Source organism: Dipodomys spectabilis, unplaced genomic scaffold (assembly GCF_019054845.1).
Source record: "Dipodomys spectabilis isolate Male_0828 unplaced genomic scaffold, ASM1905484v1 ptg000187l, whole genome shotgun sequence".
Lineage (NCBI taxonomy): Eukaryota > Metazoa > Chordata > Mammalia > Rodentia > Heteromyidae > Dipodomys > Dipodomys spectabilis.
In genome coordinates, this window is record NW_024870864.1 from 3042104 (window position 1) to 3068775 (window position 26672).

At 45.6% G+C, this 26672-nt stretch overlaps 1 protein-coding gene across 4 annotated transcripts; it reads left to right on the top strand.

Moving 5' to 3' along the window:
* On the top strand, window positions 1-25997 carry Cnnm3 (cyclin and CBS domain divalent metal cation transport mediator 3). 4 transcript variants are annotated; one of them, XR_006149927.1, is made up of 9 exons: window positions 1-1238; window positions 15594-15737; window positions 17294-17443; window positions 17772-17941; window positions 18122-18218; window positions 18532-18668; window positions 19753-19888; window positions 23574-23673; window positions 24139-25997. XR_006149927.1 is itself a non-coding variant. In XM_042695536.1 (8 exons), the coding sequence occupies exons 1-8, from the start codon at window positions 14-16 to the stop codon at window positions 24204-24206; spliced, it is 2127 nt and encodes a 708-aa protein (XP_042551470.1). In that variant the 5' UTR covers window positions 1-13; the 3' UTR covers window positions 24207-25997. The 4 variants fall into 4 exon arrangements, 3 of the variants coding, with proteins under 3 accessions (XP_042551470.1, XP_042551472.1, XP_042551473.1); XM_042695536.1 differs by lacking the exon at window positions 23574-23673; XM_042695538.1 differs by lacking the exons at window positions 19753-19888; window positions 24139-25997.
* Window positions 25998-26672: the final 675 nt, after the last annotated feature.

Genomic DNA, 26672 nt, shown 5'->3' on the forward strand with positions numbered 1-26672 from the left:
GGGGCTGCGGGCGATGGCGGCGGCTGCAGCTGCGGCCGGTCGGCTAGGCTGGGTGCTCGCTGTGTTCTACCTGGGCAACGCCGCGGGGGAGGTGGCGCCGGGCCCGCGACTGCTAGGCTTCTGCCTGGAGGAGGTGGGCTCCGGGTGGGTGCGCGGAGAGGCCTCTCCAGAGGCCACCTTCCGCCTGCGCCTCTTTGGCTCGGGCTTGGCCAACAGCTCTTGGACCTGGGTGGCCCCTGAAGGGGCCGGCTGCCCCGAGGGCGGGCTGGCTGTGTCGCCCGAGGAGGCGGTGCCCCCTCCGGGCGAGTGGCGCGCGTTGCTGCGTCTGCGCGCTGAGGCCGGCCGTCCGCACTCCGCGTTGCTGGCGGTGCGCGTGGAGCCCGGCGGCGGCGGAGCGGAGGAGGCGGCGCCGCCCTGGGCGCTGGGCCTGGGGGCGGCCGGGCTGCTGGCGCTGGCGGCGCTGGCCCGAGGCCTGCAGCTGAGTGCGCTGGCGCTGGCGCCCGCCGACGTGCAGGTGCTGCGCGAGAGCGGCTCGGAAACGGAGCGTGCGGCGGCCCGGCGCCTGGAACCGGCTCGGCGTTGGGCCGGCTGCGCCTTGGGCGCGCTGCTACTCCTCGCCAGCCTGGCGCAGGCGGCCCTGGCGGTGGTGTTGTACCGCGCAGCGGGCCAACGCGCCGTGCCCGCCGTGCTGGGCTGCGCAGGGCTCGTGTTTCTGGTGGGCGAGGTGCTGCCGGCCGCCGTGAGCGGGCGCTGGGCACTGGCTTTGGCGCCCCGAGCGCTCGGTCTCAGCCGCCTGGCGGTGCTGCTCACTCTGCCGGTGGCGCTGCCCGTGGGGCAGTTACTGGAGATGGCAGCGAGGCCCGGGCGACTACGCGAGCGGGTGCTGGAGTTGGCGCGCGGCGGTGGCGATCCCTACCATGACCTGAGCAAGGGCGTGCTGCGCTACCGGACCGTGGAGGACGTGCTCACCCCGCTCGAAGACTGCTTCATGCTGGACGCCAGCGCCGTGCTGGACTTCGGCGTCCTGGCCAGCATCATGCAGAGCGGTCACACGCGCATCCCAGTGTATGAGGACGAGCGCTCCAACATCGTAGACATGCTCTATCTCAAGGACTTGGCCTTCGTGGACCCCGAAGACTGCACGCCACTCACCACCATCACCCGCTTCTACAACCATCCACTTCACTTCGTCTTTAACGACACCAAGCTAGACGCCGTCCTGGAGGAATTCAAGCGAGGTAAGGAAGGGGATCAGGACCAACTCCCCGTGGAAGGCACCTATGCCAGAAGGCGATGTCATTGAATCTGGGAATGGCTTTTTAAGATATTTAAAAGACTCGTTCAGAGTGAGATGCACTTCTATGGCTTGAGTGGTAGAATGTCAGTCTTGAGCAAAAAAAGCGAAGAGACAGCACCCAGACCCTGAGTATGACACACACACAAAGAATAAAGATCTTCACACACCCCTTCATGGGAGCCCTCCTCCCGATTTGGAGAAAGATACTTCTACTTGATTTTTAACACCACAGGGCATTTTTTTGGTGCACTTGAGCGTTATAGTGGAGCAGAATTCATGGATAGCAGCTAGAAGGACATAGAAAAGGTGAACTCCACATATCCTGATGCTATTATCTGTACACACTTAATATCAAATTAACTGAACTTGAGATGCTCTCATAGTCTTGCTAAGATCTTTGATTGCTTGTTGCCTTCAGGATTGCAGAACAAGGAATGGCATAAGTATTGAGAAAAATTTTATAATGCATGCTGAGTTAATTTCCTTTCCTCTTGTCGACTGCTGCAACTTTTCCTTTTCCTGTTTTTTCTTTTTTTAATCTCCTCAATTTTTAATTCTTTTTTCAGGATTAGACCTAAGGTTTCATTCATGCCAGGCCAGTGGTCTACTGCTGAGCTGTCCTGTTCTCTCTTTTTCTTACATTTAAGTAAGGTTTATCAGGTCCTCTCTTAGCTCCACGTTTTTACTGCTTCCTTTCAATATTTTGAGTAACTCCCAGAATTGAAGTAAAAACACAGAGCTGGCCGCTGGTGGCCAGCTGTAATCCTATTTAGGAGACTGAGATTGCGGTTCAAAGCCAGATGGGTCAGGAAAGTCCATTGAAACTCTTTATCTCCAGTTAACCATCAGAAAACTGGAAGTGGCAGTGTGGCTCAAAGTGGTATAATGCTAGCCTTGAGCAAAAAAGCTCAGGAACAGTGCCCAGGCCCTGAGTTCAAGCCCCACCTCACTCTCCACCCCCCAAAAAAGTAAAAACACTGAGGCCATCTAAAAATGTTAAGGCATTGGTTCTTCTGTAGTCTTCTCTATCCTCATTCTTTGGGGTTCCAGAGCCACCTTGGACAACAGTCATGCTTCTCATCTCTGCATTCCTTTGGGCTGGATATGTGTATCCCAGGCCAGGCTCTGAATATACTCTATCCTAAAAGAGAATGTGTGATGGGAGGTGCCCTCTGACCTGGGCAGGTGGGAAGTCGTCTGGCCCAAGGTCCAAATAGAAGGATCTCAATGAGCCCTTGAACATCATTAGTGCAGGAAGGCAGGTCTTTGTGAATAAGCACTACATAGTGTGTTGAGTGCTGCTGTGTGCTAGGCTCTGACAGGCCATCTCTATACCTCCTTTCATTCTTGCACACAGCTGGGTATAGCTAAGGAGTGGGCTGATGGCTTGGATTGGCAGCTGTGAACTCTCAGAGGCTCCTGGCCATTTCCTTCAAATATGGCCCTGATCTCCTCTCTGGGGAGGGAACCTGTGGTGGGGTCCACATGGAGGTTCCTGGTGATAAGTAGACTGTTGAGGCTATTAATCCTAAAGCATGACGTTCTCATGATGTGGGGGCCAGCAGTATGGTCCTTGAGTCAGAAGACTGGGTTCCATTCTATGTCTGCCTATTAAGGTCCTAGGTCCTGGGAAGGCTGTTTAGGAACCTTGCTTAAAGTTTTTAGCTGTTAGTGATGAGTCTATAAAAGAACTGGGGTTGATTTGTAAAATATTTGGGCCTGGTATGCTGCTGGTAGTTAATGCTTGTTAGTAGAGCAAATGCTGGGAGGTGGAGGTTGTAGCTTGGAATTAATTAGTAGATGGAATGAACCTGGAGGTACAGCTGCCATATCTCCCCTCTCCCTCCATTTCCTCTCTCCTCTGTCATTGGTAGTCCTGGGAAAAACTTCCTCAGCCATGCCTCCAACCTTGTCTTTTACTAGTCCCGTCTTCTTTTTTTTTTTTTTTTTTTGTCGGTCGTGGGGCTTGAACTCCGGGCCTGGGTGCTGTCCCTCAGCTCTTCAGCTCAAGGCGAGCGCTCTACCATTTGAGCTACAGTGCCACTTCCGGTTTTCTGGTGGTTTATTGGAGATAGGAGTCTCATGGTCTTTCCTGCCCGGGCTGGCTTTGAACCACGATCCTCAGATCTCAGCCTCCTGAATAGCTAGGATTACAGGCGTTAGCCACCAGCGCCCGGCTAGTCCCGTCTTCTTTAATTGGTTGTTTTTATGATAAGGTGTCTCTTTCCCTCTGGTATAAACCTAGGTCACAATCTTAGCATTTTTAGGCTTGGCTGGGATCACAGAAATTTGCTAACAACCCTGTCCAGTTTTCCTTTACAGAGACCAAGTATCAAGGACTTTCCTACTCAGGCTAGCCTGATACTGTGATCCTCCCAATCTCAGCCTCATTTAGCTTGTGATGACAGGCATATGGGTTGAAAAGTAGTCTCATGAACTTTTCTCCTGGGGCTGGCATCAAGTAGCTAGAATTACAGGTGTGACCCAGCTAGACTTCCTTCTTAAGGGAATAGTGTATACAGACCACAGTTGTCCCTTTGGTGTTTCAAAGTCTTGTTAACAGGTTTCTTAAGAAAACATTTCCAGCCGGGTGCCAGTGGCTCACGCCTGTAATCCTAGCTACTCAGAAGGCTGAGATCTGAGGATCTTGGTTCAAAGCCAGCCCGGGCAGGAAAGTCCGTGAAACTCTTTTTTTTTTTTTTCTTGTTTCTTTTTTTTAATTGTGAAAATACTGTACAGAGGGGTTACAATTACATGGGCAAGATAATGAGTACATTTCTTATCAAGCATTGTAGCCTCCTCCTTTGTTTCCCCTTCCCACACCCCCCTTCCCCCCCCCTCCCCGTGAAACTCTTATCTCCAATAAACCAGGAGAAAACTGGAAGTGGCGCTGTAGCTCAAGTGGTAGAGCGCTAGCCTTGAGCTGAAGAGCTGAGGGACAGCACTCAGGCCCAGAGTTCAAGCCCCACCACCAACAAAAAAAAAAAGAAAGAAAAGAAAACATTCCCACTGGGCACTGGTGGCTCACGCCTGTAATCCTAGCCACTCAGGAGGCTGAGATCTGAGGATTGCTGTTAAAGTCAACCTGGGAAGGGAAATCTATGAGACTCTAATCTCCAATTAACCACCAGAAACCTAGAAGTGGCGCTGTGGCTCAAGTGGTAGAGCACTGTCCCTGAGCTGAAAAGCTCAGGGACAGTGCCCAGGTCTGGAGTTCAAGCCCCATGACCAACCAAAAAAAAGAAAAAGAAAAATTCTCACTAGCATTTGGTTTTAGCTGGACTTGTACTTTCTCTGCTTATGAGTAGTCACCATACAAGACTTGGAGCAATGGAAGTGGAAGATTCACCTTTATCTAGAGATGGTCATGATATTATAGTATGAGGTTGGTGAGAGAGCTGCTTCCTGACACACAGGATGAGGTTGGTGAAAGCTGTTTGTTTTCTAAGCCCTCAGTGTCAGAATCTGCACTGCAAAGGGTTGACCCAGGATTGTTGAGGATCCTAGCTGGGAAAAATTTAAATGTCTACAAGTTGAGGTAAGATGAAGGACTTGGACTTGATCCCCAGCACTTGAGCAGAATGGCACCATCTGGTTTGCATCCATCAGTGGCTGGTGAGGGGGACCAGGCAAGTGTACAGTGGCCTGAGACGGAGACCCAGAAGAACATAAGGAGTTGGTTGAGTGGGGAAATTTTGCTGGTTGGCTGAAAGTTGTGGAGTAAGATGTAGAAACTGACAATGTAGCTTAGCTTTCTGCCTGCATTATGGAGTTGTCTTCCTAAGGGTTGGGCCAGGGAGCAGGTGAGCTTTTTTCTTCCATTGGAATTTGTGTTCCTGCATTGTCTCAAGAGGCAGGAAGCTGATGAAAATTGTAAGTGACAGACCGAAATGGGAAGTTAAGATCTCTACTTTAGTGTAGAAGTGTTCTCTTGAACCACAGGAATGGAAGAAGTGGTAGAACCACAAAAAGAGAGGATCTAGAGGCTTGGAATGTACTGGAAGCTAAAGAAAGAGTCTACTTTCCAAGAGAAAGCTAGAGATCAGGAGCAGAGGGCAGCAGTCAGGATGCCCTTTACATCCCTCCTCCCACTGGTGATTGGGCTTTACATCCTAGGCAAGTGCTTTACCACTGAGCCATACTCCAGTCCCTCATTTGCCCTTTGCAGGAGTAGATTTAGTCATTAGTGATTGGGAGACTGAATGTGAATGTAGACAGGCCTCCACTAATCACAGCTGCAGAGTGGAGTATGCCTACTGAGGATGGGTAAATGAACCAGGTTGTTCTTGACATGTCATAGGAAAGAAATGTCAAACCCAGGGAAGGCGCTCACGCCTATAATCACATCTACTCAGGAGGCTGAGATCCAATTAACCACCAGAAAACCAGAAGTGGTGTTGTGGCTCAAGTGGTAGAGCATTAGCCTTGAGCTGAAGATCTCTGGGACAGCGCCCAAGCCCAGAGTTCAAGCCCTACAACCGACCAAAAAAAAAAAGCCAGGGAAGGCCAAGTACAGATGCTCTGTTCTGCTGTAGATGAACTGCTCTGGAGAATCAAGCAGGTTTCAAGCATCCTGATCCTGGAGGATTGGGGGGATTCAGTGCCTTTCTGCTCTATGATCAGACTATTTCTAGAAGTTACCTGAGAACATGCTGAAAAGTTTCCTCCTAGAAGCTAGTGATGGAACCTCAAGATCAATTGGGGATCCCATAAGTCCCCTTTAATTCATCCTTGTCCCTACGGTGAATGAAGGCCTTTTTCAGCATAAAACAACTCTTGTCTTTCTGGTGATGTCCTGGAGCTTTCTCAGCTTTTCTTTCTGCAGTCCTTTAGTGGATGTCTTCTTTTCCTTATTAAAGTCCATTTTATCATACCCTTTTATTCCTTTGCTTAAGAACAAGGGCTATATTCTCTTACATTCTTTGGCAGCACTGGAGTTTAAACTTGGAGACTTGTGGAAGATGCTCTATCACTTAAACACCACTAGTCCTTTTCACTTTACTCATTTTTCCAAATAGGGTCTCATGTTTTTGCCTTGACCAGACTGGACTGTGATCCTTCTAATATCTGCATCCCGATTAGCCAAATATACAGAAAAAAGTCACTGCCCAGCTCACATTTCAGTCTTCTGCCTAGCATCCACAGTTGTACTATCTACTGATCATCCTGGCATGAACCCTGGCATCTTGGGCAGTGCCATTCAAAGCCTTGCTCTGTTACCTTCTTTCTAGCACTAAATACCATCTGCCTAGGGATTTTGTAAGCTGGTAGAGGAATAAATCTCAGTGCAGATTTGAAATGATGTAGCTATTATTTTGTACACTATTACTTGAAAGAGTAAGTAGAATTGTAGTAAGTGACTTGTATTTTCCATAATGCTGTTGACTTTGCTGCCTTCTCTGTCAATCCCCAGTAATACTCTTTTTTTTTGGTCAGTTGTGGGGCTTGAACTCTGGGCTTGGGCGCTGTCCCTGTGCTCTTCAGCTCAAGGTGAGCACTCTACCGCTTGAGCCACAGCGCCACTTCTGGTTTACTAGTGGTTTATTGGAGATGAGAGTCTCATGGACTTTCCTGCCCAGGCTGGCTTTGAACTGCAATCCTCAGATCTCAGCCTCCTGTGTAGCTAGGATTACAGGCATGAGCCACCGGCGCCCGGCTCCAGTAATACTCTTTAAGCTATGAAAAGATTAAAATGGGTGAACTCCATCCATTTCACCCACGTTGACCCACTGCTTTTAGCAGCTGAGTTCTGGGTTTATTCTTTTGTCAGACACTCAGCTTGTCCCAGCTCAGACAGCTGGGACTAATGTTTGCACATAACTTTTCTCAACGTAGATGCACACAAGTGGTAGAGTGCTTGCTTAGGCCATTCCTTGTACCATACACATTAAAAAGTATAGGCATCATGGAAAGGATCTCGCAACACCTAAATAATTTGAGTACCAATATGCCTATTAACTAATCTTAAAACTCCAAGTCTTTCCAGTTTTATGGTTATGTTGGCAGATCAGGCCATTTGCACTTGCCCATGACTCCACGGAGCTGGTGCATCAAGAGCATGCAGATGCCCCTTTGAGTGCTGTTAGATGGAGAGTAAGCTATAATCCTTCCAGCTAACCTTTCTCTGTATTCCCCTACTGCCTTCTCATAGTTGCTTCCTTGAGCTCTGGACGACCTGTCTGAGATTTAATCACATGGACACTCACTGTTCTGAGATTGTTCTTCTAGGAGCCCTGCTTTCTTCCTTCCAGTTGTGAATCATCCTGGTGTAACAGGTCACACCAAATCATATTCTGTTTTCACTGGAGTCTGAGAGCAAGGAATGTCAGCACCATCTTATAAGTAGTCTGCTAAAAGAACTGGCTTCCTTTTTCAGGGAGCTAAGATGAGGCCTGTCAGCTTTGAGGTGACCATTTAGAATGCGGGCTTTGGTTTTAGGAATCCAAAGACTGTGTGTCCTGCTCTTGGCCTCTTTGGTCTGGCTTGACCAGTTTGCATTCTGTATCAGAGCAGCCAGGTAGAGCCATTCCCAGCACCATTACCCAGAGTTGGAAAGAATCTGGAAACTGGCACCCTAAGGACCTCTGATCTGTAAGACTGAGCAGAGTTCTGAGGGGCCCTTGGCCTTTTGCTCCTGGGAAGAGGGAGATGACTTAATATGGTCATTTCTACCTTTTAATTTTTGTCCAAGGATATTAGAGCCTCTTGAAGAATGGTGCTTTATTTAGTTAAGCTCATATGTAAAGTTTGATTCATCAAAATGTGAGCTTGATTTTTTTGTTTATTTTGCTTTCCTGAAAAGTTCTAAGAGCAACTAAGCCTCACATGCAGGTGTGGGCTAACTTCTACCCTCAGCTTTTTCACTAGGTTATGTACTCAGTGCGATATGCCTTAGCCCTGCCCAGCCCTGTCCAGCAGCCTTTCCACTCTCATCTGTGGCTGTGGATCCCTTGAAAGGACTCTTAATTGGATCAAGTTGTGCTGCAAGTATTACACAACAGGTTTTAGAGTCTTAGCATAAAAAAGAGGGTAAAGTATTTGTTACTATTTTTATATTTATTACATGTTGGAATAATATTTTGGCTATATTGGGTGGCTTACAGTATGTTATTAAACTTGATCTTACCTGGTTTTATTTTGTTTGGTTGTGGGGCTTGAACTCTGGTCCTGGGTGCTGTCCCTGAGCTCTTGCGCTGAAGGCTAGCACTTGGGCCACAGTGCCACTTCTGGTTTTCTGGTGGTTAATTGGAGATAAGAGTCTCACGGACTTTTCTGCCCAGGCTGAACCACGATCCTCATATCTCAGCCTCCTTAGAGGCTAGGATTACGGGCGTGCCTGAGCCACCAGTGCCCGTCCTGGGTTTTTGTTTTTGTTTTTTTTGTCAGTCATGGATCTTGAACTCTGGGTCTGACTGCTGTCTCTCGGCTCTTCAGCTCAAGGCTAGCACTCTACCACTTGACCACAGTGCCACTTCCTTTTTTTTTTATTTTTTTAAATTTTACTATTTTTAAACTTTTTTCTGGGGCTGAGAAGGTGGCTCAGTGGTAGAGTGCTTGTCTTGCATGCATGAAGCCCTGGGTTCGATTCCTTAGCACCACATAAGCAAAAAGAAAAAAGCCGGAAGTGGCGCTGTAGCTCAAGTGGTAGAGCGCTAGCCTTTAGCTGAAGAGCTGAGGGACAGCGCGCAGGCCCAGAGTTTAGGCCCCACAACCGGACCCAAAAAGAACCCAAAAACTTTTAGTGTACATTAGTTGTGCAAGGGAGAGTGTCATTGTGACAATTCCATATATTATAAATGTATGCCCTTAGTCTAACTTCTTCTATCACTCTCCTTACCCTTCTCCCCTCTTCTTAAAACAATTTAATCAAGTCTCATTATTTTATTTTCATACATGTGAACAAACTACTTTAACCATATTCATCCTCATTTGCTCCCTTGTTAGCCCAACTCCCTCATGCCTGTGCCCACTGCCCACAGCAGAGCCTGTTCTATTTTCCTGACATTCAGTTTTTAGTGTGTTATTAATTATACCAAGGAGTTTCACCATAGTATTTCAGGCATACATATATCGTGTTTTGCTCAGAATAACCACCTCTTGCTTTCTCTTTCCCCATCCCCATTGATCAACAGCCTTCATTTAGATGCTTTGTCTTCATACATAGTTGTAGTCTGTCTCAGAATCAGTTTCCCTCTTTCTCTCTTCCCTACCTCCTAAACAGGTCTCATAGTTAGAACTGTGCTATATATTTATGTACATAGGTATATAGGTATGTGTATATGTCCATAAATATGTATGTCTTTTAGATCTAGCTTACATGTACAAACAAAAATTTATAGTAGTTGGCTTTTGAGCTTGACTTGGTTCACCCAAGATGGTATTCTCCAGTTCCATACATTTTCCTGCAAATGACATGATTTTCTTTTTGTTTGGAGCTATATAATGTTTCATTATATATGTTTGTTTATATGTATACACATCACATCTTTATCCATTCATCTGTTGTTGGGCACTGATTTTACCATTTGGCTATTGTGAACAGGGCATACAGATATCATTCATATGCTGATTTATTCTCCTTCATATATTTGCCCAGTAATAGATGGTAGGGTCATAAGGAAGATCTATTTTTAGCTTTTTTTTTTTTTTTTGCTGGTACCCAGGTTTGAACTCGGGTTCAGGTTCTCGCTTGGCTTTTTCTGCTCATGGCTAGCTCTCTACTGCTTAAACCATGTCTCTAGTCCTGGTTAACTGTAGCTAGAACCTCAGGGACTTTTCTGCTGGTTTTCAGCCTGAATTCTCAGATCTCAACCTCTTGGATAGCTAGGTTTATAGGCATGAGCCACTGGCACCCAGCTATTTTTAATTTCTTGAGGAACCTTCGTACTGATTACCATAATGGTTGTACTAGTTTACATTCTCACTAGTAGCAAAGAGGGTTCCTTTTTCCCTTGTGTTACTCTCAGTATTTGTTATTTATTTTCTTGATGATTGCCATGCTGTTTTCTTTTTCTATTAGTTTGTTTGCTGTTGGGGTTTTTCTTTTTTTGTTGGTTGTGGGGCTTGAACTGTGGACCTGGGCGTTGTCCCTGAGCTCTTCAGCTCAAGGCAAGTGCTCTACCACTTTGAGCCACAGAACTACTTCCATTGTTGTGGGGGTTTTGTTGTTGTTGTTATTTTGTTTTCTGGTACTGTGGTTTAAACTCTGGGCCTGGGTATTATCCCTGAGCCTGTTTGTACTCAACACTAGTGCTATACCACTTGAGCCACAGCACCACTTTCGGCTTTTTCTTTTCTTTTTTTTTTTTTTTTCAAGTCAAGCAGGAACTTGTTTATTATCACACAGCAAGCATTTTTATTTTTATTTTTTTTTATTTTTATTCACTTTCGGCTTTTTCTGAGTAGTTCAGTGGTAACTAAAAGTCTCACAGACTTTCCTGCCCCGGCTGGCTTTGAATCTTGATCCTCAGATCTCATCCTCTTGAGTAGGTAGGTATGAGCCACCAGTTCCCAGCTGGTGATTGTCATTCTCACTGGGGTGAAATAGAATCTTAGTGTAGTTTTGATTTGTATTTCCTTTATAGCTAAGGGTGTTGAACCTTTCTCCATGTATCCATTCATTTGTATTTCTTTTTTGGAAAATTGTCTTCAGTTATTTGTTCTTTTGCTATTTTTTGAACACTTTATATATTCTGGATATTGTTATTATTATATACTCTGCATATCCTTTATTTGTTGAATAACTAGCTGGCCAAGACTTTATTCTGTGGATTGTCTCTTGGTTTTGGTAATTGTTTTGCTGTGCAGAAACTTTTTAATTTGATGTAATTCCATTTATCAATTCTAGTTCTTGATTTCTGGACAGTTGGAATCTTATTCAGCAAATAATTGTCTGTGCCTGTAACCTCCAGGTTTTTCTGTTTTCCTGTAGTAGATTAAAGTTTCAGGTTTACTTTGAGGTTTTTGATCCATTTGGAGTTGAATTTTGAACAGGGGTCAAGTTTCAGTCTCCTGCAAATGGATAACCAATTTTCAAAGCACCATTTGTTGAAGAGGCTGTCTTTTCCTCAGGGTATAATATGGCTCCTCTGTTGAAAATTAGATGACTGTGGTTGTATGGTTTTATTCCTGGGCTGTCTGTTCTGTTCCATTAGTCTTTGGGTCTGTTTTTGTGCTGGTAGCAAACTTGTTTTTGTTACTATTGCCCTTTAGTATATTGAGATCCGATATCTCCAAAGCTGCTCTTCTTACTCAGAACTACTTTCGTTCTTTGGTGCTTTTTATTTCTCCATATGAATTTTTTAATTGATTTTTCTATTTCTGTGAGATGACATTGGGACTTGGATGGGTATTGCTTTGAATGTGTAGATTGCTGTGGCAGGATGGCTATTTTTATGATATTGATTCTGCCTATTTTACTTTTTGGGTCCGGTCATGGGGCCTGAACTCTGGTCCTGGGCGCTGTCCCTCAGCTCTTCAGCTCAAGGCTAGCGCTCTACCACTTGAGCCACAGCGCCACTTCCGGCTTTTTTTCTTTTTGCTTATATAGTGCTGAGGAATCGAACCCAGGGCCTCTGGCATGCAAGGCAAGTGCTCTACCACTGAGCCAACTTCCCAGCCCCTAATTCTGCCTATTCTATGAGCATAGGAAAGGAAGTCTTACTATATCTGGTCACTTTCTTCAAGGATTTATAGTCTTCTACTCCCTTGGTTAAGTGAATACTTAAGTATTTTGTAAAAAAAAACTATTGTTTTTTGAGTACTGATTTTATATTCTGCTATGTTTCCAAAGTTGTTTTATCAGACCTAGAAATTTTCTGGTGGAGTCTGTAGGATCTGTTATGTATAGGGTTTTATTATCGGCAAATAGAGCTAATTTGACTTTCTCCTTCCTTAATCCTTTTTATTTCTTTCTCTTGTCTTACTGTCTTGGCTAGGAATTCTAGTACGATATGAATAAGAGGGGAAGAGGGCCACCCTTGGCACCAAGGCTGTTTCCAAACTTTGGAGGAAAATTTTCTCTAATAAGATATTGGCTTAAGGGCTGGGAAGGTGGCTCAGTGGTAGAGCACTTGCCTTGCATGCTCGAGGCCCTGGGTTCGATTCCTCAGTACCGCATAAGCAAAAAGAAAAAAGCCAGAAGTGGCGCTGTGGCTCAAGTGGTAGAGCACTAGCCTTGAGCTGAAGAGCTGAGGGACAGCGCCCAGGCCCAGAGTTCAGGCCCCATGACCGGACCCAAAAAGAAAAAGAAAAAGAAAAAAGATATTGGCTTAAATTTGTCTTGTTTAGCTTTTTAAAATTTCAGGTACATTCCTTCTCTATTCTTAGTATTAATTTCTTCATTGGATTCTTTTTGGGTGTGTGTGCTGGTCTTTGTACTTGGGGCCTGGGCATTGTCCCTGAGCTGTTTTTTTTTGCCAGTCCTGGGGCTTGAACTCAGGGCCTTTGTACTGTCCTTGAACTTCTTTTGCTCAAGGCTAGTGCCCTACTACTTGAGCCACAGCACCACTTCTGGCATTTTCTGTTTATGTGGTACTGAGGAATTGAGCCCAGAGCTTCAAGCATGGTAGACAAGCACTCTACCACTAAGCCACATTCCCGGCCTCACTGAGCTTTTTTGCTCAAGGTTATCACTCTACCACTCGAGCCACAGCTCCACTTCTGGCATTTTTGGTGGTTAATTGGAGATAAGAGTCTCATGTACTTTCCTGCCTGGGCTGGCTTTGAACAACAATCCTCAGATCTCAGTCTCATGAGTAGGTAGGATTCCAGGCATGAGTCACCTGTACTGGGTCATCAGAGCCTTATAATTAAAAAAAAAAATGTTGAATTTTGTAAAAGGATTTTTTTTTGGGGGGGGGGGCGGGGTCTGGTCATGGGGCCTGGGCACTTTCCCTCAGCTCTTCAGCTCAAGGCTAGTGCTCTACCACTTTGAGCCACTTCGGGCTTTTTTCTTTTTGCTTATGTGGTGCTGAGGAATCGAACCCAGGGCCTCATGCATGCAAGGCAAGCGCTCTACCACTGTGCCACCTTTCCAGCCCTAAAAAGATTTTTTTATATCAATGAGGTAATCATATGATTTTTGTTCTTAATCCTTATATGATGTACTATATTTATTGATTTACATATGCTAAATTGTTCTCACATCTGTGGGATGACACTGACTTGATCATGATGGGTGATACTTTTAATATGTTGTTGAATTCTATTTGCAAGCATTTTATTAAGAATTTTTGCCCTATGTTGGTCGTTGGTGGCACAAGCCTATATATAATCCTAGCTACTGAGGATGCTGAGATCTGAGGATTGTGGTTCAAAGAAAGCTCAGGTAAGAAAGTTCATGATACTCTTATCTCAATTAACTGCCAAAAAAGTTAGAAGTAGAGCTTTGGCTCAAGTAGTAGAAGTGCTTAGGGAAAGCACGCAGGCTCTCAGTTCAAGCCCCAGGACCAGTGCACGCACACAGACACAGAAGTTTTGCGTCAATATTTATCAAAGAAATTTTTTTTGCTGTTGTTGGGTGTTTTTGGTTTTGGAATGAGTGTAATACTTGCTCATAGCATTAGTTCAGTGGTGTTCTTTCCTTTTCTATTTAATGAAAGAGTTGGCGTATTAGTGTTCTATTTATTTATTTATTTTGCCAGTAGTGGGGCCTGAACTTGGCCTGGGTGCTGATCATGAGCTCTTCAGTTCAAGGCTAGTGCTCTACCATTTGAACCACAGCACCACTTCTGGCTTTTTTTTTTCCTGCTTATGTGGTGCTGAGGAATAGAACCCAGGGGCCTCATGCATGCTAGGCAGGCACTCTACCACTGAGCCACCTTCCCAGCCCCTAGTGTTCTTTTTTAAAGATGTGATAGAATGGCAGTGAATCCATCTTGTCTTCTTTGTTAGGAGGCTATTATTGCTTCAATGTCATTGCTTGTTATAAGTGGTTCATATCCTCTTTGTTCAGTTTTGGTACATCAACTATATCTAGAAAATGTATCTATTTCTTCTATATTTTTCTTCCATATTTATTTGATTTAGGTTTTCTAAGTATTGCCTCTGTAAGCATTATGCCCACCTTTGGTCCTCAGCTCCACGCAGACCTGAGCTCCTCCCTGCCCTGGAGTTCCTACCATACAGCTGGCCCCTCCCTCTCTCCGCCCAGACCCACCTGAACTCCCATCTACCTCACTTTCGACCCCTCAGACCCTGCTGCTACCTAGATAGTGGAGGCTGCCATGTGGTCTCTCTTGGGGCAAACATGGCTTCTCTAATAAACCTTGTGTCTGCCTGCTTTTGTGTAGTCCCCTGGGATGGATGTGACAGATCCTTTCAGCCTCATGATACTTTGGATATCTTTGATACTTGTTGTTCCCTGTTTCTAATTTTATTAATTTGAGTCTTTTGATTCTTAGCTATTCAGGAGATTTAAAATTACATGTGTAGCTTGCCTTCTGTTTCTCTCAATAAATGTAAATTCTATGAATAAAGACACTTATTCTGAGTAAATTCCTAAAGATTCCTCAGAACTCTGAGACTTGGGCTTTGTTCAAGATTACATGTCCTCACTAAATGAACCAAATAGTAAGCTAACAAGTTAACAGGAGAAAGAAAAAAGAGCAAGGGGGTAAGTTCCCACCTCCAACTCCTTGTCCCTTCACAGTTTGGATTCCAGCGTGACCTGGTTTCACATATCTCCATTCCCTAAACAACTCCCAGAGGACAGCCTTAAGAATTAGGTCATGGTGATACATGCCTATAATCCTAGCACTCCAGGGCTGAGGCAGGAAGACAGTGAATGTAGCTCCACATTGAGGACCTGTCTCAAAAAAAGAAAAGGCTGCTGCTTTATAATTCTACCCCCTCAGAGGTAGCTCCAGAGGACTGAGGTTCAAGGCCCCACCTGACAGAAAAGACCTTGAGACTCCATCTTCAAGTTGGTAGAGTGCTACCTAGCAACCACAGGCCCTGAATTCAAACCCTAGTACTGACAAGAAAAAAAGGAATACCTCTTTCAGAGATCTAACAGGATGGCCAGTTGCCCCCTGGCTCTTTTAGATTGTCTCAGGGGAGTCTATAAGCTATGGTTTGGAGTTATATAGACCTGAGGTTAAATCCTAGCTCTGCTGCACTCAAGAAAGCCTCTGAGGTTTCCCTTAGTATATTGAAAGTCTTAAGAACATAGAGAAAAAGTGACTTAGTACCCAGCACAAATGTTAACTTCTGCTGTTGTGGTGAGTTTGCATCAGGGTTGATTAAGAAACATGGAAGCCCTGCAGGCTATAAATGAGTGTCTCCCTCCATACAGGAAAGTCCCACCTGGCCATTGTGCAGAAGGTGAACAATGAGGGTGAAGGCGACCCCTTCTATGAGGTCCTGGGCCTGGTCACTTTGGAGGACGTCATTGAGGAGATCATCAAGTCTGAAATCCTGGATGAGTCTGAAGACTACCGTGAGTTTTTACTCCCAGTCATTTTCTGGCTCAACTGGTTCTTCCAGTGTCCTGATACAGTGTCCTGTGTACTAGAGGCTAGTGGATCTCAGTACCACTAGAAACTGTCTGGCTCCCTAGCCTGGCCCCATTCATCTTGTATCTTATCTTCATGGACCAATATTGTTCCCTTGCAGGAGAGTACTTGGACCTCCGTGCAAATCATGGTATTCATCATGTAATTCACGTATATGCTTGCAGCTTCCATTAGCAGCCATCCTCATGTTGTAAGGGAATTCAGTCAGTGAGAAACAGAGAAGCTGCTTTTTTTTTTTTTTTTTTTGGTTGTCAGTCATGGGATTTGAACTCAGGGCCTGAGTGCTGTCCCTCAGCCCTTCAGCTGAAGATGAACGCTCTACCACTTGAGCCACAGCACCACTTATGATTTTCTAGTGGTTTATTGGAGATAAGAGTCTCACAGACTTTCTTGCCTGGGCTGGCTTTGAACTGTGATTCTAGATCTCAGCCTCCCGAGTAGCGAGGATTACAGGCATGAGCCACCAGTGTCCAGCTCCAGCAGAACTTTCTATCTAGGGAAGTAGCTCAGGGGTCAGCTTAAACTTTCCATATAGGGTTATACTTAGAAGCTAGAGGCTGAGAGGCAAGTGAATCAAACCTTTTAGGGGAAACTGAAGGCCAGCATTCTCTGTGGCAAAAGCTCTTCTAAGACTAAACAGCATGACATCTACAGTCCAGTGAATGGTCTCCCTTCTAGGTTCTTCAAAGCTGGGTGGAAAGCCCCCTCTACCTAGCAGAGCACCAGGATGACTGTAAAAACAAGGCATATTGCTTAGACCCAGTCTCCTTATTTCATTCATCTCCAAGAAAGTACTCTGTCCTTCATTGTCCTGTCCTTTCTTGGTGTTTTTTTCCTAGGTCACACAGTGGATAAGGTTCAAAAACAGATGCTGGGCTGGGAAGGTGGCTGAGTGGTAGAGTGCTTGCCTTGCATGCCTGAGGCCCTGGGTTCCACTCCTTAGCACCACATAAGCAGAAAAAGCCGCAAGTGGCGCTGTGGCTCAAGTGGGTAGAGCGCTAGCCTTGAGCTGAAGAGCTCAGGGACAGGACCCAGGCGCAGAGTTCAGGCCCCACGACCATCAAAAAACAAAAACAAAAAACAGCTGCTGCCATTTGTTATTGGTGATCCTCAACAACATATTTTCCAGTGGGGGAGACCTTTAGGTCTCCCAAGAAGGCCTACTATTGTATACAAACTGCTTTATTCATAACATTATTGTCTCCAGGAGAAATGGGCCATGGAAGGGAGCTGTACTTCCTTGGTGCATATTTGGAATGTTGGTCAAACGCCTTGGGGTATGTGTAGTCCTGTGTGGAGAATGACTACCAGGTACCTTGGAGGGAACAGGACTAAGATGTGTCCATGGGACTCTGTTTTTGTCTTCTCATAGGTTCCCCAGGCCCTAGGAGAAGGACAAAGGGAACAGAGTGTCTTGGTTTGGTTGTGTTCATTGGACCAATTGCTGATGCCTATACATGCCTTCTTCTCACTAATGCAGGAGCTGATACAATGAGGAAGAAGTCTGTTCCCCTGAGTGCCCCGCTAAAGCGGAAGGAGGAATTCTCCTTGTTCAAGGTGTCTGATGATGAATATAAAGTAAAAATCTCACCCCAGCTGCTCCTAGCCACCCAACGCTTCCTTTCCAGAGGTAAGGGAAAGAGTGGTCCTTATCAATTCTCTCACAGTCCAGTGGCAGACACTAATTCTGGCTCCCTGTCATGGTGTGCAGAAGCTCAGAAGAGAGCACTTCTGCTTCCCTGTGCAGCTGAGGTGTGGCACACATGGGCAAAAACAGTGCTGGGCTGGTGCTCCCTGAGGTGTTGTGTGGCTGGGGAGCCTTAGCTGGTCTGGATATATGCTCTGCCCAGCTCTTTTGTGTGAATGTAACAGCTTAGAGGCTTGCTGAGGAGAGCATAGAAGGTGACAGGCCACTTGGGCCCTAGTGGACACTGTCCCTTTCTCCCATTATGGGGCAGAGGTGGATGTGTTCAGCCCACTGAGAATCTCCGAAAAGGTCTTGCTGCACTTGCTGAAGCATCCCAGTGTGAACCAAGAGGTGAAGTTTGATGAGAGCAACCGCCTGGCTGCACATCATTACCTGTACCAGCGTAGCCAGCCAGTGGACTACTTCATTCTCATCCTGCAGGTGAGCCTCCCCCATCCTCAGAAATGCAGGGAGAGTCCTTGAGGAGTGGTAGGGAGAGAGGGACATCCAAGATACCCACCCCTGAATAATTAAGGGCAATAGTTTATCCCTGTACTCCCTTCTGATGGGAAAGATAATCTGCCTACCTCTTTTGTCTCCTCATCTTCCCCACTCCCTCAGGGCAGGGTTGAGGTAGAGATTGGAAAGGAGGGCCTGAAGTTTGAAAATGGGGCCTTCACCTACTATGGAGTATCTGCTTTGACAGCACCATCCTCAGGTGAGCTATGTCCCCTGTACCTTAGGGCTGGTGTCATGGTCTGCAGATTCCCCCTCCCTGTCTCCCTTGGTGGCTCTCTAGCTTCCCTGAGAGCCCATTGCTCCCACACCAATGTTCCTTGTCTCTGTGCTACATAGAGGGCACCACAACATTTCTTCCTTCTTCATCTTCATGACCCACCCCATTCCTGGAAACCTTCCTCAGATGTGTCCTCTACTCTTTCTAAGTCTCCACCTATCCCTACAAGGGTGATTTTGTGGATAGTTCTTAGAAACCATTCAGTTGAAACATCACTGATTACTCCTTTTCTTAGTTCACCAGTCCCCAGTCTCCTCGCGACAGCCTACTCGCCATGACCAGCAGCCCGAGCCATTAGAGAGCAGTATCCGTTCCTCAGCATACTGTCCTGACTATACTGTGCGGGCCCTCTCTGACTTGCAGCTCATTAAGGTAACTACTTGGACTGCTCATTGGTGTTGGCTTTAATTAGTTTGCTATCTCCAGGGGGCTAGTCTAGCTGGTTACAGTGTATATATGCAGAGTAAACTAAATGACTCTCCCAAGATTATACCTGTTCTTTTTCCTAAATGATGAGGCTCTACTCTGTGGATGGCTATGGACCATCCATGTGGGTCTGCCTCCAGGCCTCAAATATGATCTCCATTGGAACTTGTGGAGTACTAATATCATCAATTAGTTGACCAAAGGGGTTTCACTCTGATATGTTCTGTTTTAACATGCATACAGTACCTTAATCATACTCAGATGCTCTGTGGAGATCTCAAGAACACTTGGCTTATGCCAGGCACAAGTGGCTCATACCTCTCATGCTAGCTACTCAGGAAACAGAGATCAGGATTGAAATTTAAGGCAAGTCTATCAAAAAGTTCATAAGATCCCATCCCAGTCAATAATAGCTAGGCATTTTGGTGCATACCTAATATCCCAGCTATATGGGAAGCTGATGGGGAAGATCAAGATTTCAGGTCAGCCCTGGCAGAAGAGTTCTTAAGACCCCAACAGAAAAAGTTAGGCATGGTGGCACATACCTGTCATCCCAGCTAGAACATAACTAGGAAGGTAGTTGTCCAGGGTGGCCTGGCCAAAAGAGCAAACCATATCTCAAAGCCAGAGCAAAAGGGCCTAACGGTATGGCCCAAGCAAGTACTAGGCATAGCAAAGCATAAGGCCCTGAGATCAAAACTCAGGACAAAAAAGACCCAGTATAGTAAAAAACAAAAAAGCACTTGGGGAGGTGGAGCTGTGGTTCAAGTGGTAGAGCACTTGCCTTGATTTGAAGAGCTCAGGGACAGCTCAGGCCCAGAGTTCAAGCCCTATGACTGACAAAGAGAAAAAGGAAAGAAAAGAAAGCACTTGTTGGTTCCAGGGCTTTCTCTGCACTTCACTAGCTTAAAGTTCTTCCTTTGTCCTTGTGCTGCCTGTCTAGTGAAGGTCAGAAGTGAGCCCTTGTTTATGCCTTACTAGCAGCATCTACTTCACATACTGTGCCTGCTGGGTAACACCTGCCTTCCAGGTTACACGACTGCAGTACCTCAATGCACTCCTGGCTACCCGAGCACAGAGCCTGCCGCCGTCCCCTGAGAATTCTGACCTGCACGCCATCCCAGGCAGTCAGACCAGGCTCCTTGGTGACAAATCTGCTGCAGCAGGTAAGCACCCCATGTGGCACATCTTCCAGTGTTGGCACACAGAGGGCAAGTGAAATTGCTACTTCTCAGTGCTTATACAGAGACGTGCTCACTGTTCTCCCCTGCCTTGTATTCTGCTGCCTCCATTTCTCTTCCCATTCTTTGCCTTCTGGCTGCCTGAGTAGTTTGGATGACACCAAGCTATAGACCAACTGGCACTCAAAATAGATCATATTAAGTCAGAATTGGCTTAGAGTAATTGATAATAGGAAATAGCAAGTTCAGACATTCTTCTGGTCATTAAGGTTATGTCACTTGGACAATGAAGTTTTTCTTTGTTAGTTTGGCTCAGAATAGCATTTGCCCAGGAGTTGGGGCAGCACATGCCATTGGTAAAGGACCATTTCATCTGGATCCACGGTGTATAGGAAGGGCATAGGCACCTGGGGCTGACCCGTGAAGTCAGGTGTGGTGGGATCAGGGTGGTGGAAAGCCCAGCTTCCTGTTGTTGTGTTTCATAGTGGTTTAGTCCTAGTGTTGAGTTGGAAATTGTCAGGCTGGGGTTTCTGGAAAAGCTGTGGGAGGCATGCAGGCTGCTTCCACACCCCACCATGCTAACATGACATAAATGGGCTTTGACTGAGCATTTACTTGGTGGGTACCATACTAAGAACCATCTCTGTATGTACTCGAGAACTTTGCACTGTGCTGGGAGGTGGGAGTTGTTGAACTATCTTACAGATGAGGAATGGAAGTCAAAGGGTGGGCCTAGGCCTGGACAGCCTCCCTGAGACTTCCTATGTGATCACTTAGACCTATGCTTGAGAACACAAATATGTGTTTATAGTAGGAATCAGTTTTCTGAATTCTGAGGTAGCATGCAGGTGCAAGGCAGAGACTTATACTATGAGCCACTGTGATGGATGGTTTAGTTCCTATGGGCTCCAACTCTGAGTGTTGAGAAAAGGGGACAACAGTTGAGGGCCCTGTTTCTTTTCTTTCTTTTTCTTTTCTTCTTTTCTTTTCTTTTTTTGTCGGTTGTGGGGCTTGAACTCTGGGCCTGAGTGCTGTCCCTCAGCCCTTCAGCTCAAGGAGAGCGCTCTACCACTTGAGCCACAGTGCACTTCTGGTTTCCTGAGTGGTTTATTGGAGATAAGAGTCTCACGGATTTCCCTGCTCGGGCTTTAAACTGCGATCCTCAGATCTCAGCCTCCTTGAGTAGCTAGGATTACAGGCATGAGCCATTGGCATTCAGCTAGGGCTTTCTTTCTTTCTTTCTTTTTTTATTGTGAAAATACTGTATAGAGGGGTTACAATTACATGGGCAAGATAATGAGTACATTTCTTATCAAGCATTGTAGCCTCCTCCTTTGTTTTCCCTTCCTATCCTTCTCCTCCCCCCCACCCAATCCTCCCCTCCCCCCCCCCACCAAAGTTGTAAAGTTTGTTTTCGACATAACAACTTGTACATCTCATAGGGCCTTATTTGTTTTTTTTTTTGGTCCGGTCGTGGGGCCTGAACTCTAGGCCTGGGCGCTGTCCTTCAGCAATTCAGCTCAAGGCTAGCGCTCTACCACTTGAGCCATAGCGCCACTTCTGGCTTCTTTTTTCTTTTTTGCTTATGTGGTGCTGAGGAATCGAACCCAGGGCCTCAGGCATGCAAGGCAAGCGCTCTACCACTGAGCCACCTTCCCAGCCCTGAGCCTTATTTCTTAAGTATATTTTCTGAGTATATTTTCTAAAGGACTATCTACTTAGATGAGCTGAACTTCTTAGGGTTGGTATTATAAGGAACTCCTGATTCAGAATTTCACATCAGCATGTTTTCCTTGCCAAATTTTTTTTCCAAATATAAGCCATTTGGCTTTATTTTTCTTACACTGAAGCCTTTTCTGGCTCTATTTGCTACTCATACTGTATATTTTGTTCACGGTACAGACCTAATTTGGTGCCTCTTTTGTCACATGTCCAGAAATTCCATTATTTTGATTTTTTACTGCTGTTGTACTCGAAATTGAATCCGGAATCATTTTTGTATTATAGGGCTTCATAGTTAGGTAATTCTAGGTAAATGTACTACCACTTGATCCATACCCCTAGTCAGAACCCAAGCTACTTAGGCAAATACTGTACCACTAAACTATACCCCTAGTTAATGGAGATTTAAAAAAAAAAAAAAAAATTCTTGGTGCCAGTGACTCAAAACTACCCTCCTTAGGAGGCTGAGATCTGAGAATTGAGGATTGGAGCCAGCATGAGCAGACAGTTCCTTGGGATCCTTGTCTCTAGCAAAAAACTGGAAATAGGGCTGGGAAGGTAGTTAGCAGTTGAGTGCTTGCCTAGCATGCACGAAGCCCTGGGTTCAATTCCTCAGTACCACATACACAGAAAAGGCTGGAAGTGGTGCTGTGGCTCAAGTGGTAGAGCCCTAGCCTTGAGCAAAAGGAGCTCAGGGACAGTGCCCAGGCCCTGAGTTCAAGTCCCAGAACTGGCAAAAAAAAAAAAAAAAAGCTGGAAGTAGAGTCGTGGCTTAAGTAGCAGAGTACAGCTATGAGTAGAAAAAGCTGAGCAAAAGTACAAGGCCTTGAGGTCAAGCCCCATTACTGGCATTTAAAAAAAAAATCTCTTGAGCAAGGCCCCAGTGGGTCATGCCTGTAATCCTTGCTACTTAGGAGGTTGAGATCTGAGGATCACAGTTCAAAGCTAGCCTGGGCAGGAAGTCTGTGAGACTCTTATCTCCAATCAACCACCCGAAAACTGGAAGTGGTGCTGTGGCTCAGAGTGCTAGCCTTGAGCAGAAGAGCTCAGGGATGGATGGTGTCCAGGCTCTTGAGTTGAAGCCCCACAACTGACCCCCCCCCCCCCAAAAAAAAAAAAAATCCCTTGGCTTCAAGCTACTCATTGGGCTGTTGTGTAAGAGTATGAGAGATGTAAAATGGCTTTGTGGGTTATTTTCTCTTTGTGATGAAATAACCACTATTTTGTCAACATAATGATATTGGTTATTTTTACCTAAGTTGATTATTTTCAATAATACATTTTTTCCTAGTGAGGCTTGCCTGTTACCTTTTTGTTCATTGCCTGAACTCTCAAGGGTCTTCTGTGTTTAGCTCTGTTAGTTTGGCATTTCACTTCCCTGAAGAGCTTAGTGTCATTGCCTACATGGAGGTTTGGGTGGGGCATTGTTCATGGTTTAGGTAACAACATTACCTGGAAACTTGAGTATTAGATCTCCGGTAGACAAGTATCTTTATTGAAATACTTGGAAGAAACAATCCTCTAAAATTCCCTGCAACAAGCTGGCAGAATGTGGTTCAAGGGCCAGATCTGGCTGGCTGTATTCTTTTAAATAAATATTTCACTGGAACCCATTTATTTATGGATTGCATGTGGCTGCCTCTAAGTGGCAACAGCAGACTTGCATAGTTGTGACATAGCCCAAATTACATGAAAAGTCTAAGATACTAGTTTTACTGAAGGTTTTCTGATGACTGGCCTTGCATTCAGATTCTGAATAAGTCCTCCATGTGGCCTGTTTTCCACACCACTGAGCTTGGTGACTTCCCTCTGTGAGCTTGCACAGCAGCCTTGGGTACCTGTGTGGTGCATGGTCCTCTCCAGCCTTCCCCTGTGGTGTTGCAGAACTGGAGGCTGGCCATTGCTCAATAGCTTGTCTATTCTCTCTGTCTCTCTCTGCTCTCTTTAGCCTTCCCAGTAGACCTTTCCCTCTTTGGCACATTTGGAAACTGCAGTTGATAACTGACTGTGGACTAGTGAGCAATTTTTTGTTTTAAGAAAACACCAAGGTAAACATCTCCTTTGTTTTCTCTTTGCTTTGCTTCCCCACCCTTAGGCTGCTGCTGGGCACTATAGACAGCTAGCTCCCCAGGCAGGGAGGCACTTCTGGGGTGGGGTGTGTGTGGGAGAGGTAGAGTTGCATTTCACCATCTGGAAAACATACAGGAGACCCACAAGCTACAGGAAGTTTTCCAGGACAGTGTGCTTGATCCTCCAGGGCAGCTTTCCTCTTGCCCAGTATAGTGGCCCGAGTCTCCTGGGGTCAGATATCTTCATCCTTTGTGGTGGTCATCCTTCGTAGATAAAATCTGTCCTTGGAATGGTTTTCTTTTGTGAGAACAAGTTAGGCTGATCACCTTTCTAACCAGTTACTCCTTGCCCTTCCCTGTCCTCAGGATTTAGCACTTGGTTTTCTTAGACTTTGCTCCATTTACCAGCTTAGATGTTTATTCTCCTTTTCCTCTTTCCTCTAGGGTCCAATCACAGCAGCAAGCCTGGCATCCCAGTGGAGGAGAGCCCTGGGCGGAACCCAGGAGTTTAACTGCTTGCCAGGCAGCCCTGAGCTGGGGAACAGACAAGCATGTGGGGTTGCTGGAGGGAGCCAAGCAGAAGCTTCATGCCAGCACGTCCCTACCTCTCCAGGCCACGTTTTAGATGGCCCTTATAGGTATGGGTCCTGAGCTTCCTCAGTGCCAGGAGTCATCAGCAGGCCCTAGCCTCCTTTTGGAGATGGGGTCAGCCAAGTATAGCCCTCTAGGAGCCTGATTTTGGAAGGAATGAAAGGAACATTATCTCTAGTCCCTGAGGCCCAGATCCTCTTCCCCTAACACCAGTGCAGTGTATTTATACCTCTCAGAGCCAGGTGCCATGTGGGTGCACAATTCCTGCCTTTATGTTGCCCTGCCCTATGGTCACTTTGCTTTTAACTGGCCAAACCCTCTGCTGCTGGCAGCACTTTCTCAGCAAACTGAGGGTACTAGGTCTGACTGAGGGTTCAAATCCATGGCTTTGTCCCTTGTCCCTGGTGTACTTTCTGGCTCCCCTTATAATGCCATGCTTTCATTCATGTGCTCTAGCCTCTCATGTGCCAAATGTAGAAAGCATGCTTTCCCACAAGCCTGTGCCTCCTGCTCCCTCCCATGGAGGTGGCTTTTCTGACCCCTTCTGGAGTCACAAGCAACAAGCTGGCCCTCAGTGGTGCTGAGGCTTAGCCGGCATAGCCCGTGGGGCTGTCATTCCCACCTACTGTGCGTAGTTGCCACTTAACAGTATTGCCCATTTCTGAGTTTTGAGAGGTCACATATGGGAGGCAGGGGTCTTTCTGCTGGACCTAATGTTGTCTAACCCCAGGGATAGTGACCACCTGCTGTACCTACCTTTCTCATAGGCCTCCAGGGTGGTGTGCTGTAACTGGCATGGAGAGCAGCAAGGGAGGGAAGGATGGTTTATGAACCATGTGCAACCTTGTCACCTTTCTTTTAAAAAAAGGAATTTAAGGTTTTCTTATATCTGAAACATTTCAAATTCTTTGTACGTTCCTTAGCAATGTGGTATTGGAGAAGTGGAACAAGAAAGCCATTTGTCTTTTTTTGTAGTTTACCTAAATTTTCCATCCCCTATTCAGCTATGTGTAACCTGGGGCATCACAGAGACATGGGACCATAGATTGGGAAGGAATTGAGGAATTCTGGAACTTTCCTTGAAGGATTTGGGCTCTTGTAAATGGGGCTGAAGGCCAAAATTGCAGTTGTGTGCTCTCCGAGGAGTTGTTTTCAGGGAATATGCTCTTAAGAACAAATTCAGGTAGGAAATACTTTAAACGCATTTCCAGAACACAAGTTCTGAACCTCGGCTGTAACCTCAGACTCACCTGGCAAATTTAAAATGCTCATACCTAGGTCCACTCCCGGGGCTTCTGGTTTAATCATTCAGAGCACCAGGGTTTTAGTTTTGAAATAGTTTTAGGCTCACAGAAACATTCTGTACACCACATTCCCAGTTTCCTCTAGTTGCAGCATTTCACATAACATTGGTACTTTTTCAAAACTAAAATAACATTGGTGCAATATTCTTTATGGACTTTATTTGGATTTTACCATTTTTTTCCAGTAATGTCCTTTTTCTGTTGCAAGATGTAGTGTAGGATACCAAGTTGCACTTAGAGCTAATGTTTTCATTTTCCCCTTTGTTTTGAAATCATTATAGATTTAATAAGAAGTTACAAAGATGGAGGTCCCATGCACCTTTAACCTAGTTTTCCTCAATGGTTATATCTTTTTTTTTTTTTTGCCGGTTGTGGGGCCTGAACTCTGGGCCTGGGTGCAGTCCCTCAGCTCTTCAGCTCAAGACTAGCATTCTACCACTTGAGCCACAGTGCAACTTCTGGCTTTTTCTGCTTACGTGGTGCTGAGGAATCGAACCCAGGGCCTCATGCATATAAGGCAAGCACTCTACCACTGAACCACCTTCCCAGCCCTGGTTATATCTTATAGAATTATAATACAGTATCAAAACCTGGATTTTTGACAGTGGTGCAATATGGCCATAGAAGTCTACATCATTTGGCATTTGCAGATCTATAGAATTCCTGCCCTAGTCCAATACAGCCCTGTCCTATCACCATCAGGATCCCCACAAACTGCCCTGTTAGAGCCAATATGCCCTTTGCCCCAGTCCTTGGCAACCACTATTTTCATCTTTTTTTTTTTTTTTTGTCATTTCAAGAATGTTGTATAAATGGGATAAATTAGTATGTAACTATATGGGATTACTTTTTTCAATTAACGTAATTCTCTGGAGGTTCATCCAGGTCCTTTTGTGTGACAGTGGTTCATCCTTTTATTGCCAAGTGCTATTCCATGGTATACTTGTTGACCGTCAAAGGATATCTGGATTTTCAGTTTTGGGCTATTCCAAATAAAGCTGCTATGAACATTTATGTACAGGTTTCAGTGTAAATATTAGTTTTCTCTGGGATGAAGTCCACTAATTTTTCTGTAGAAATCTA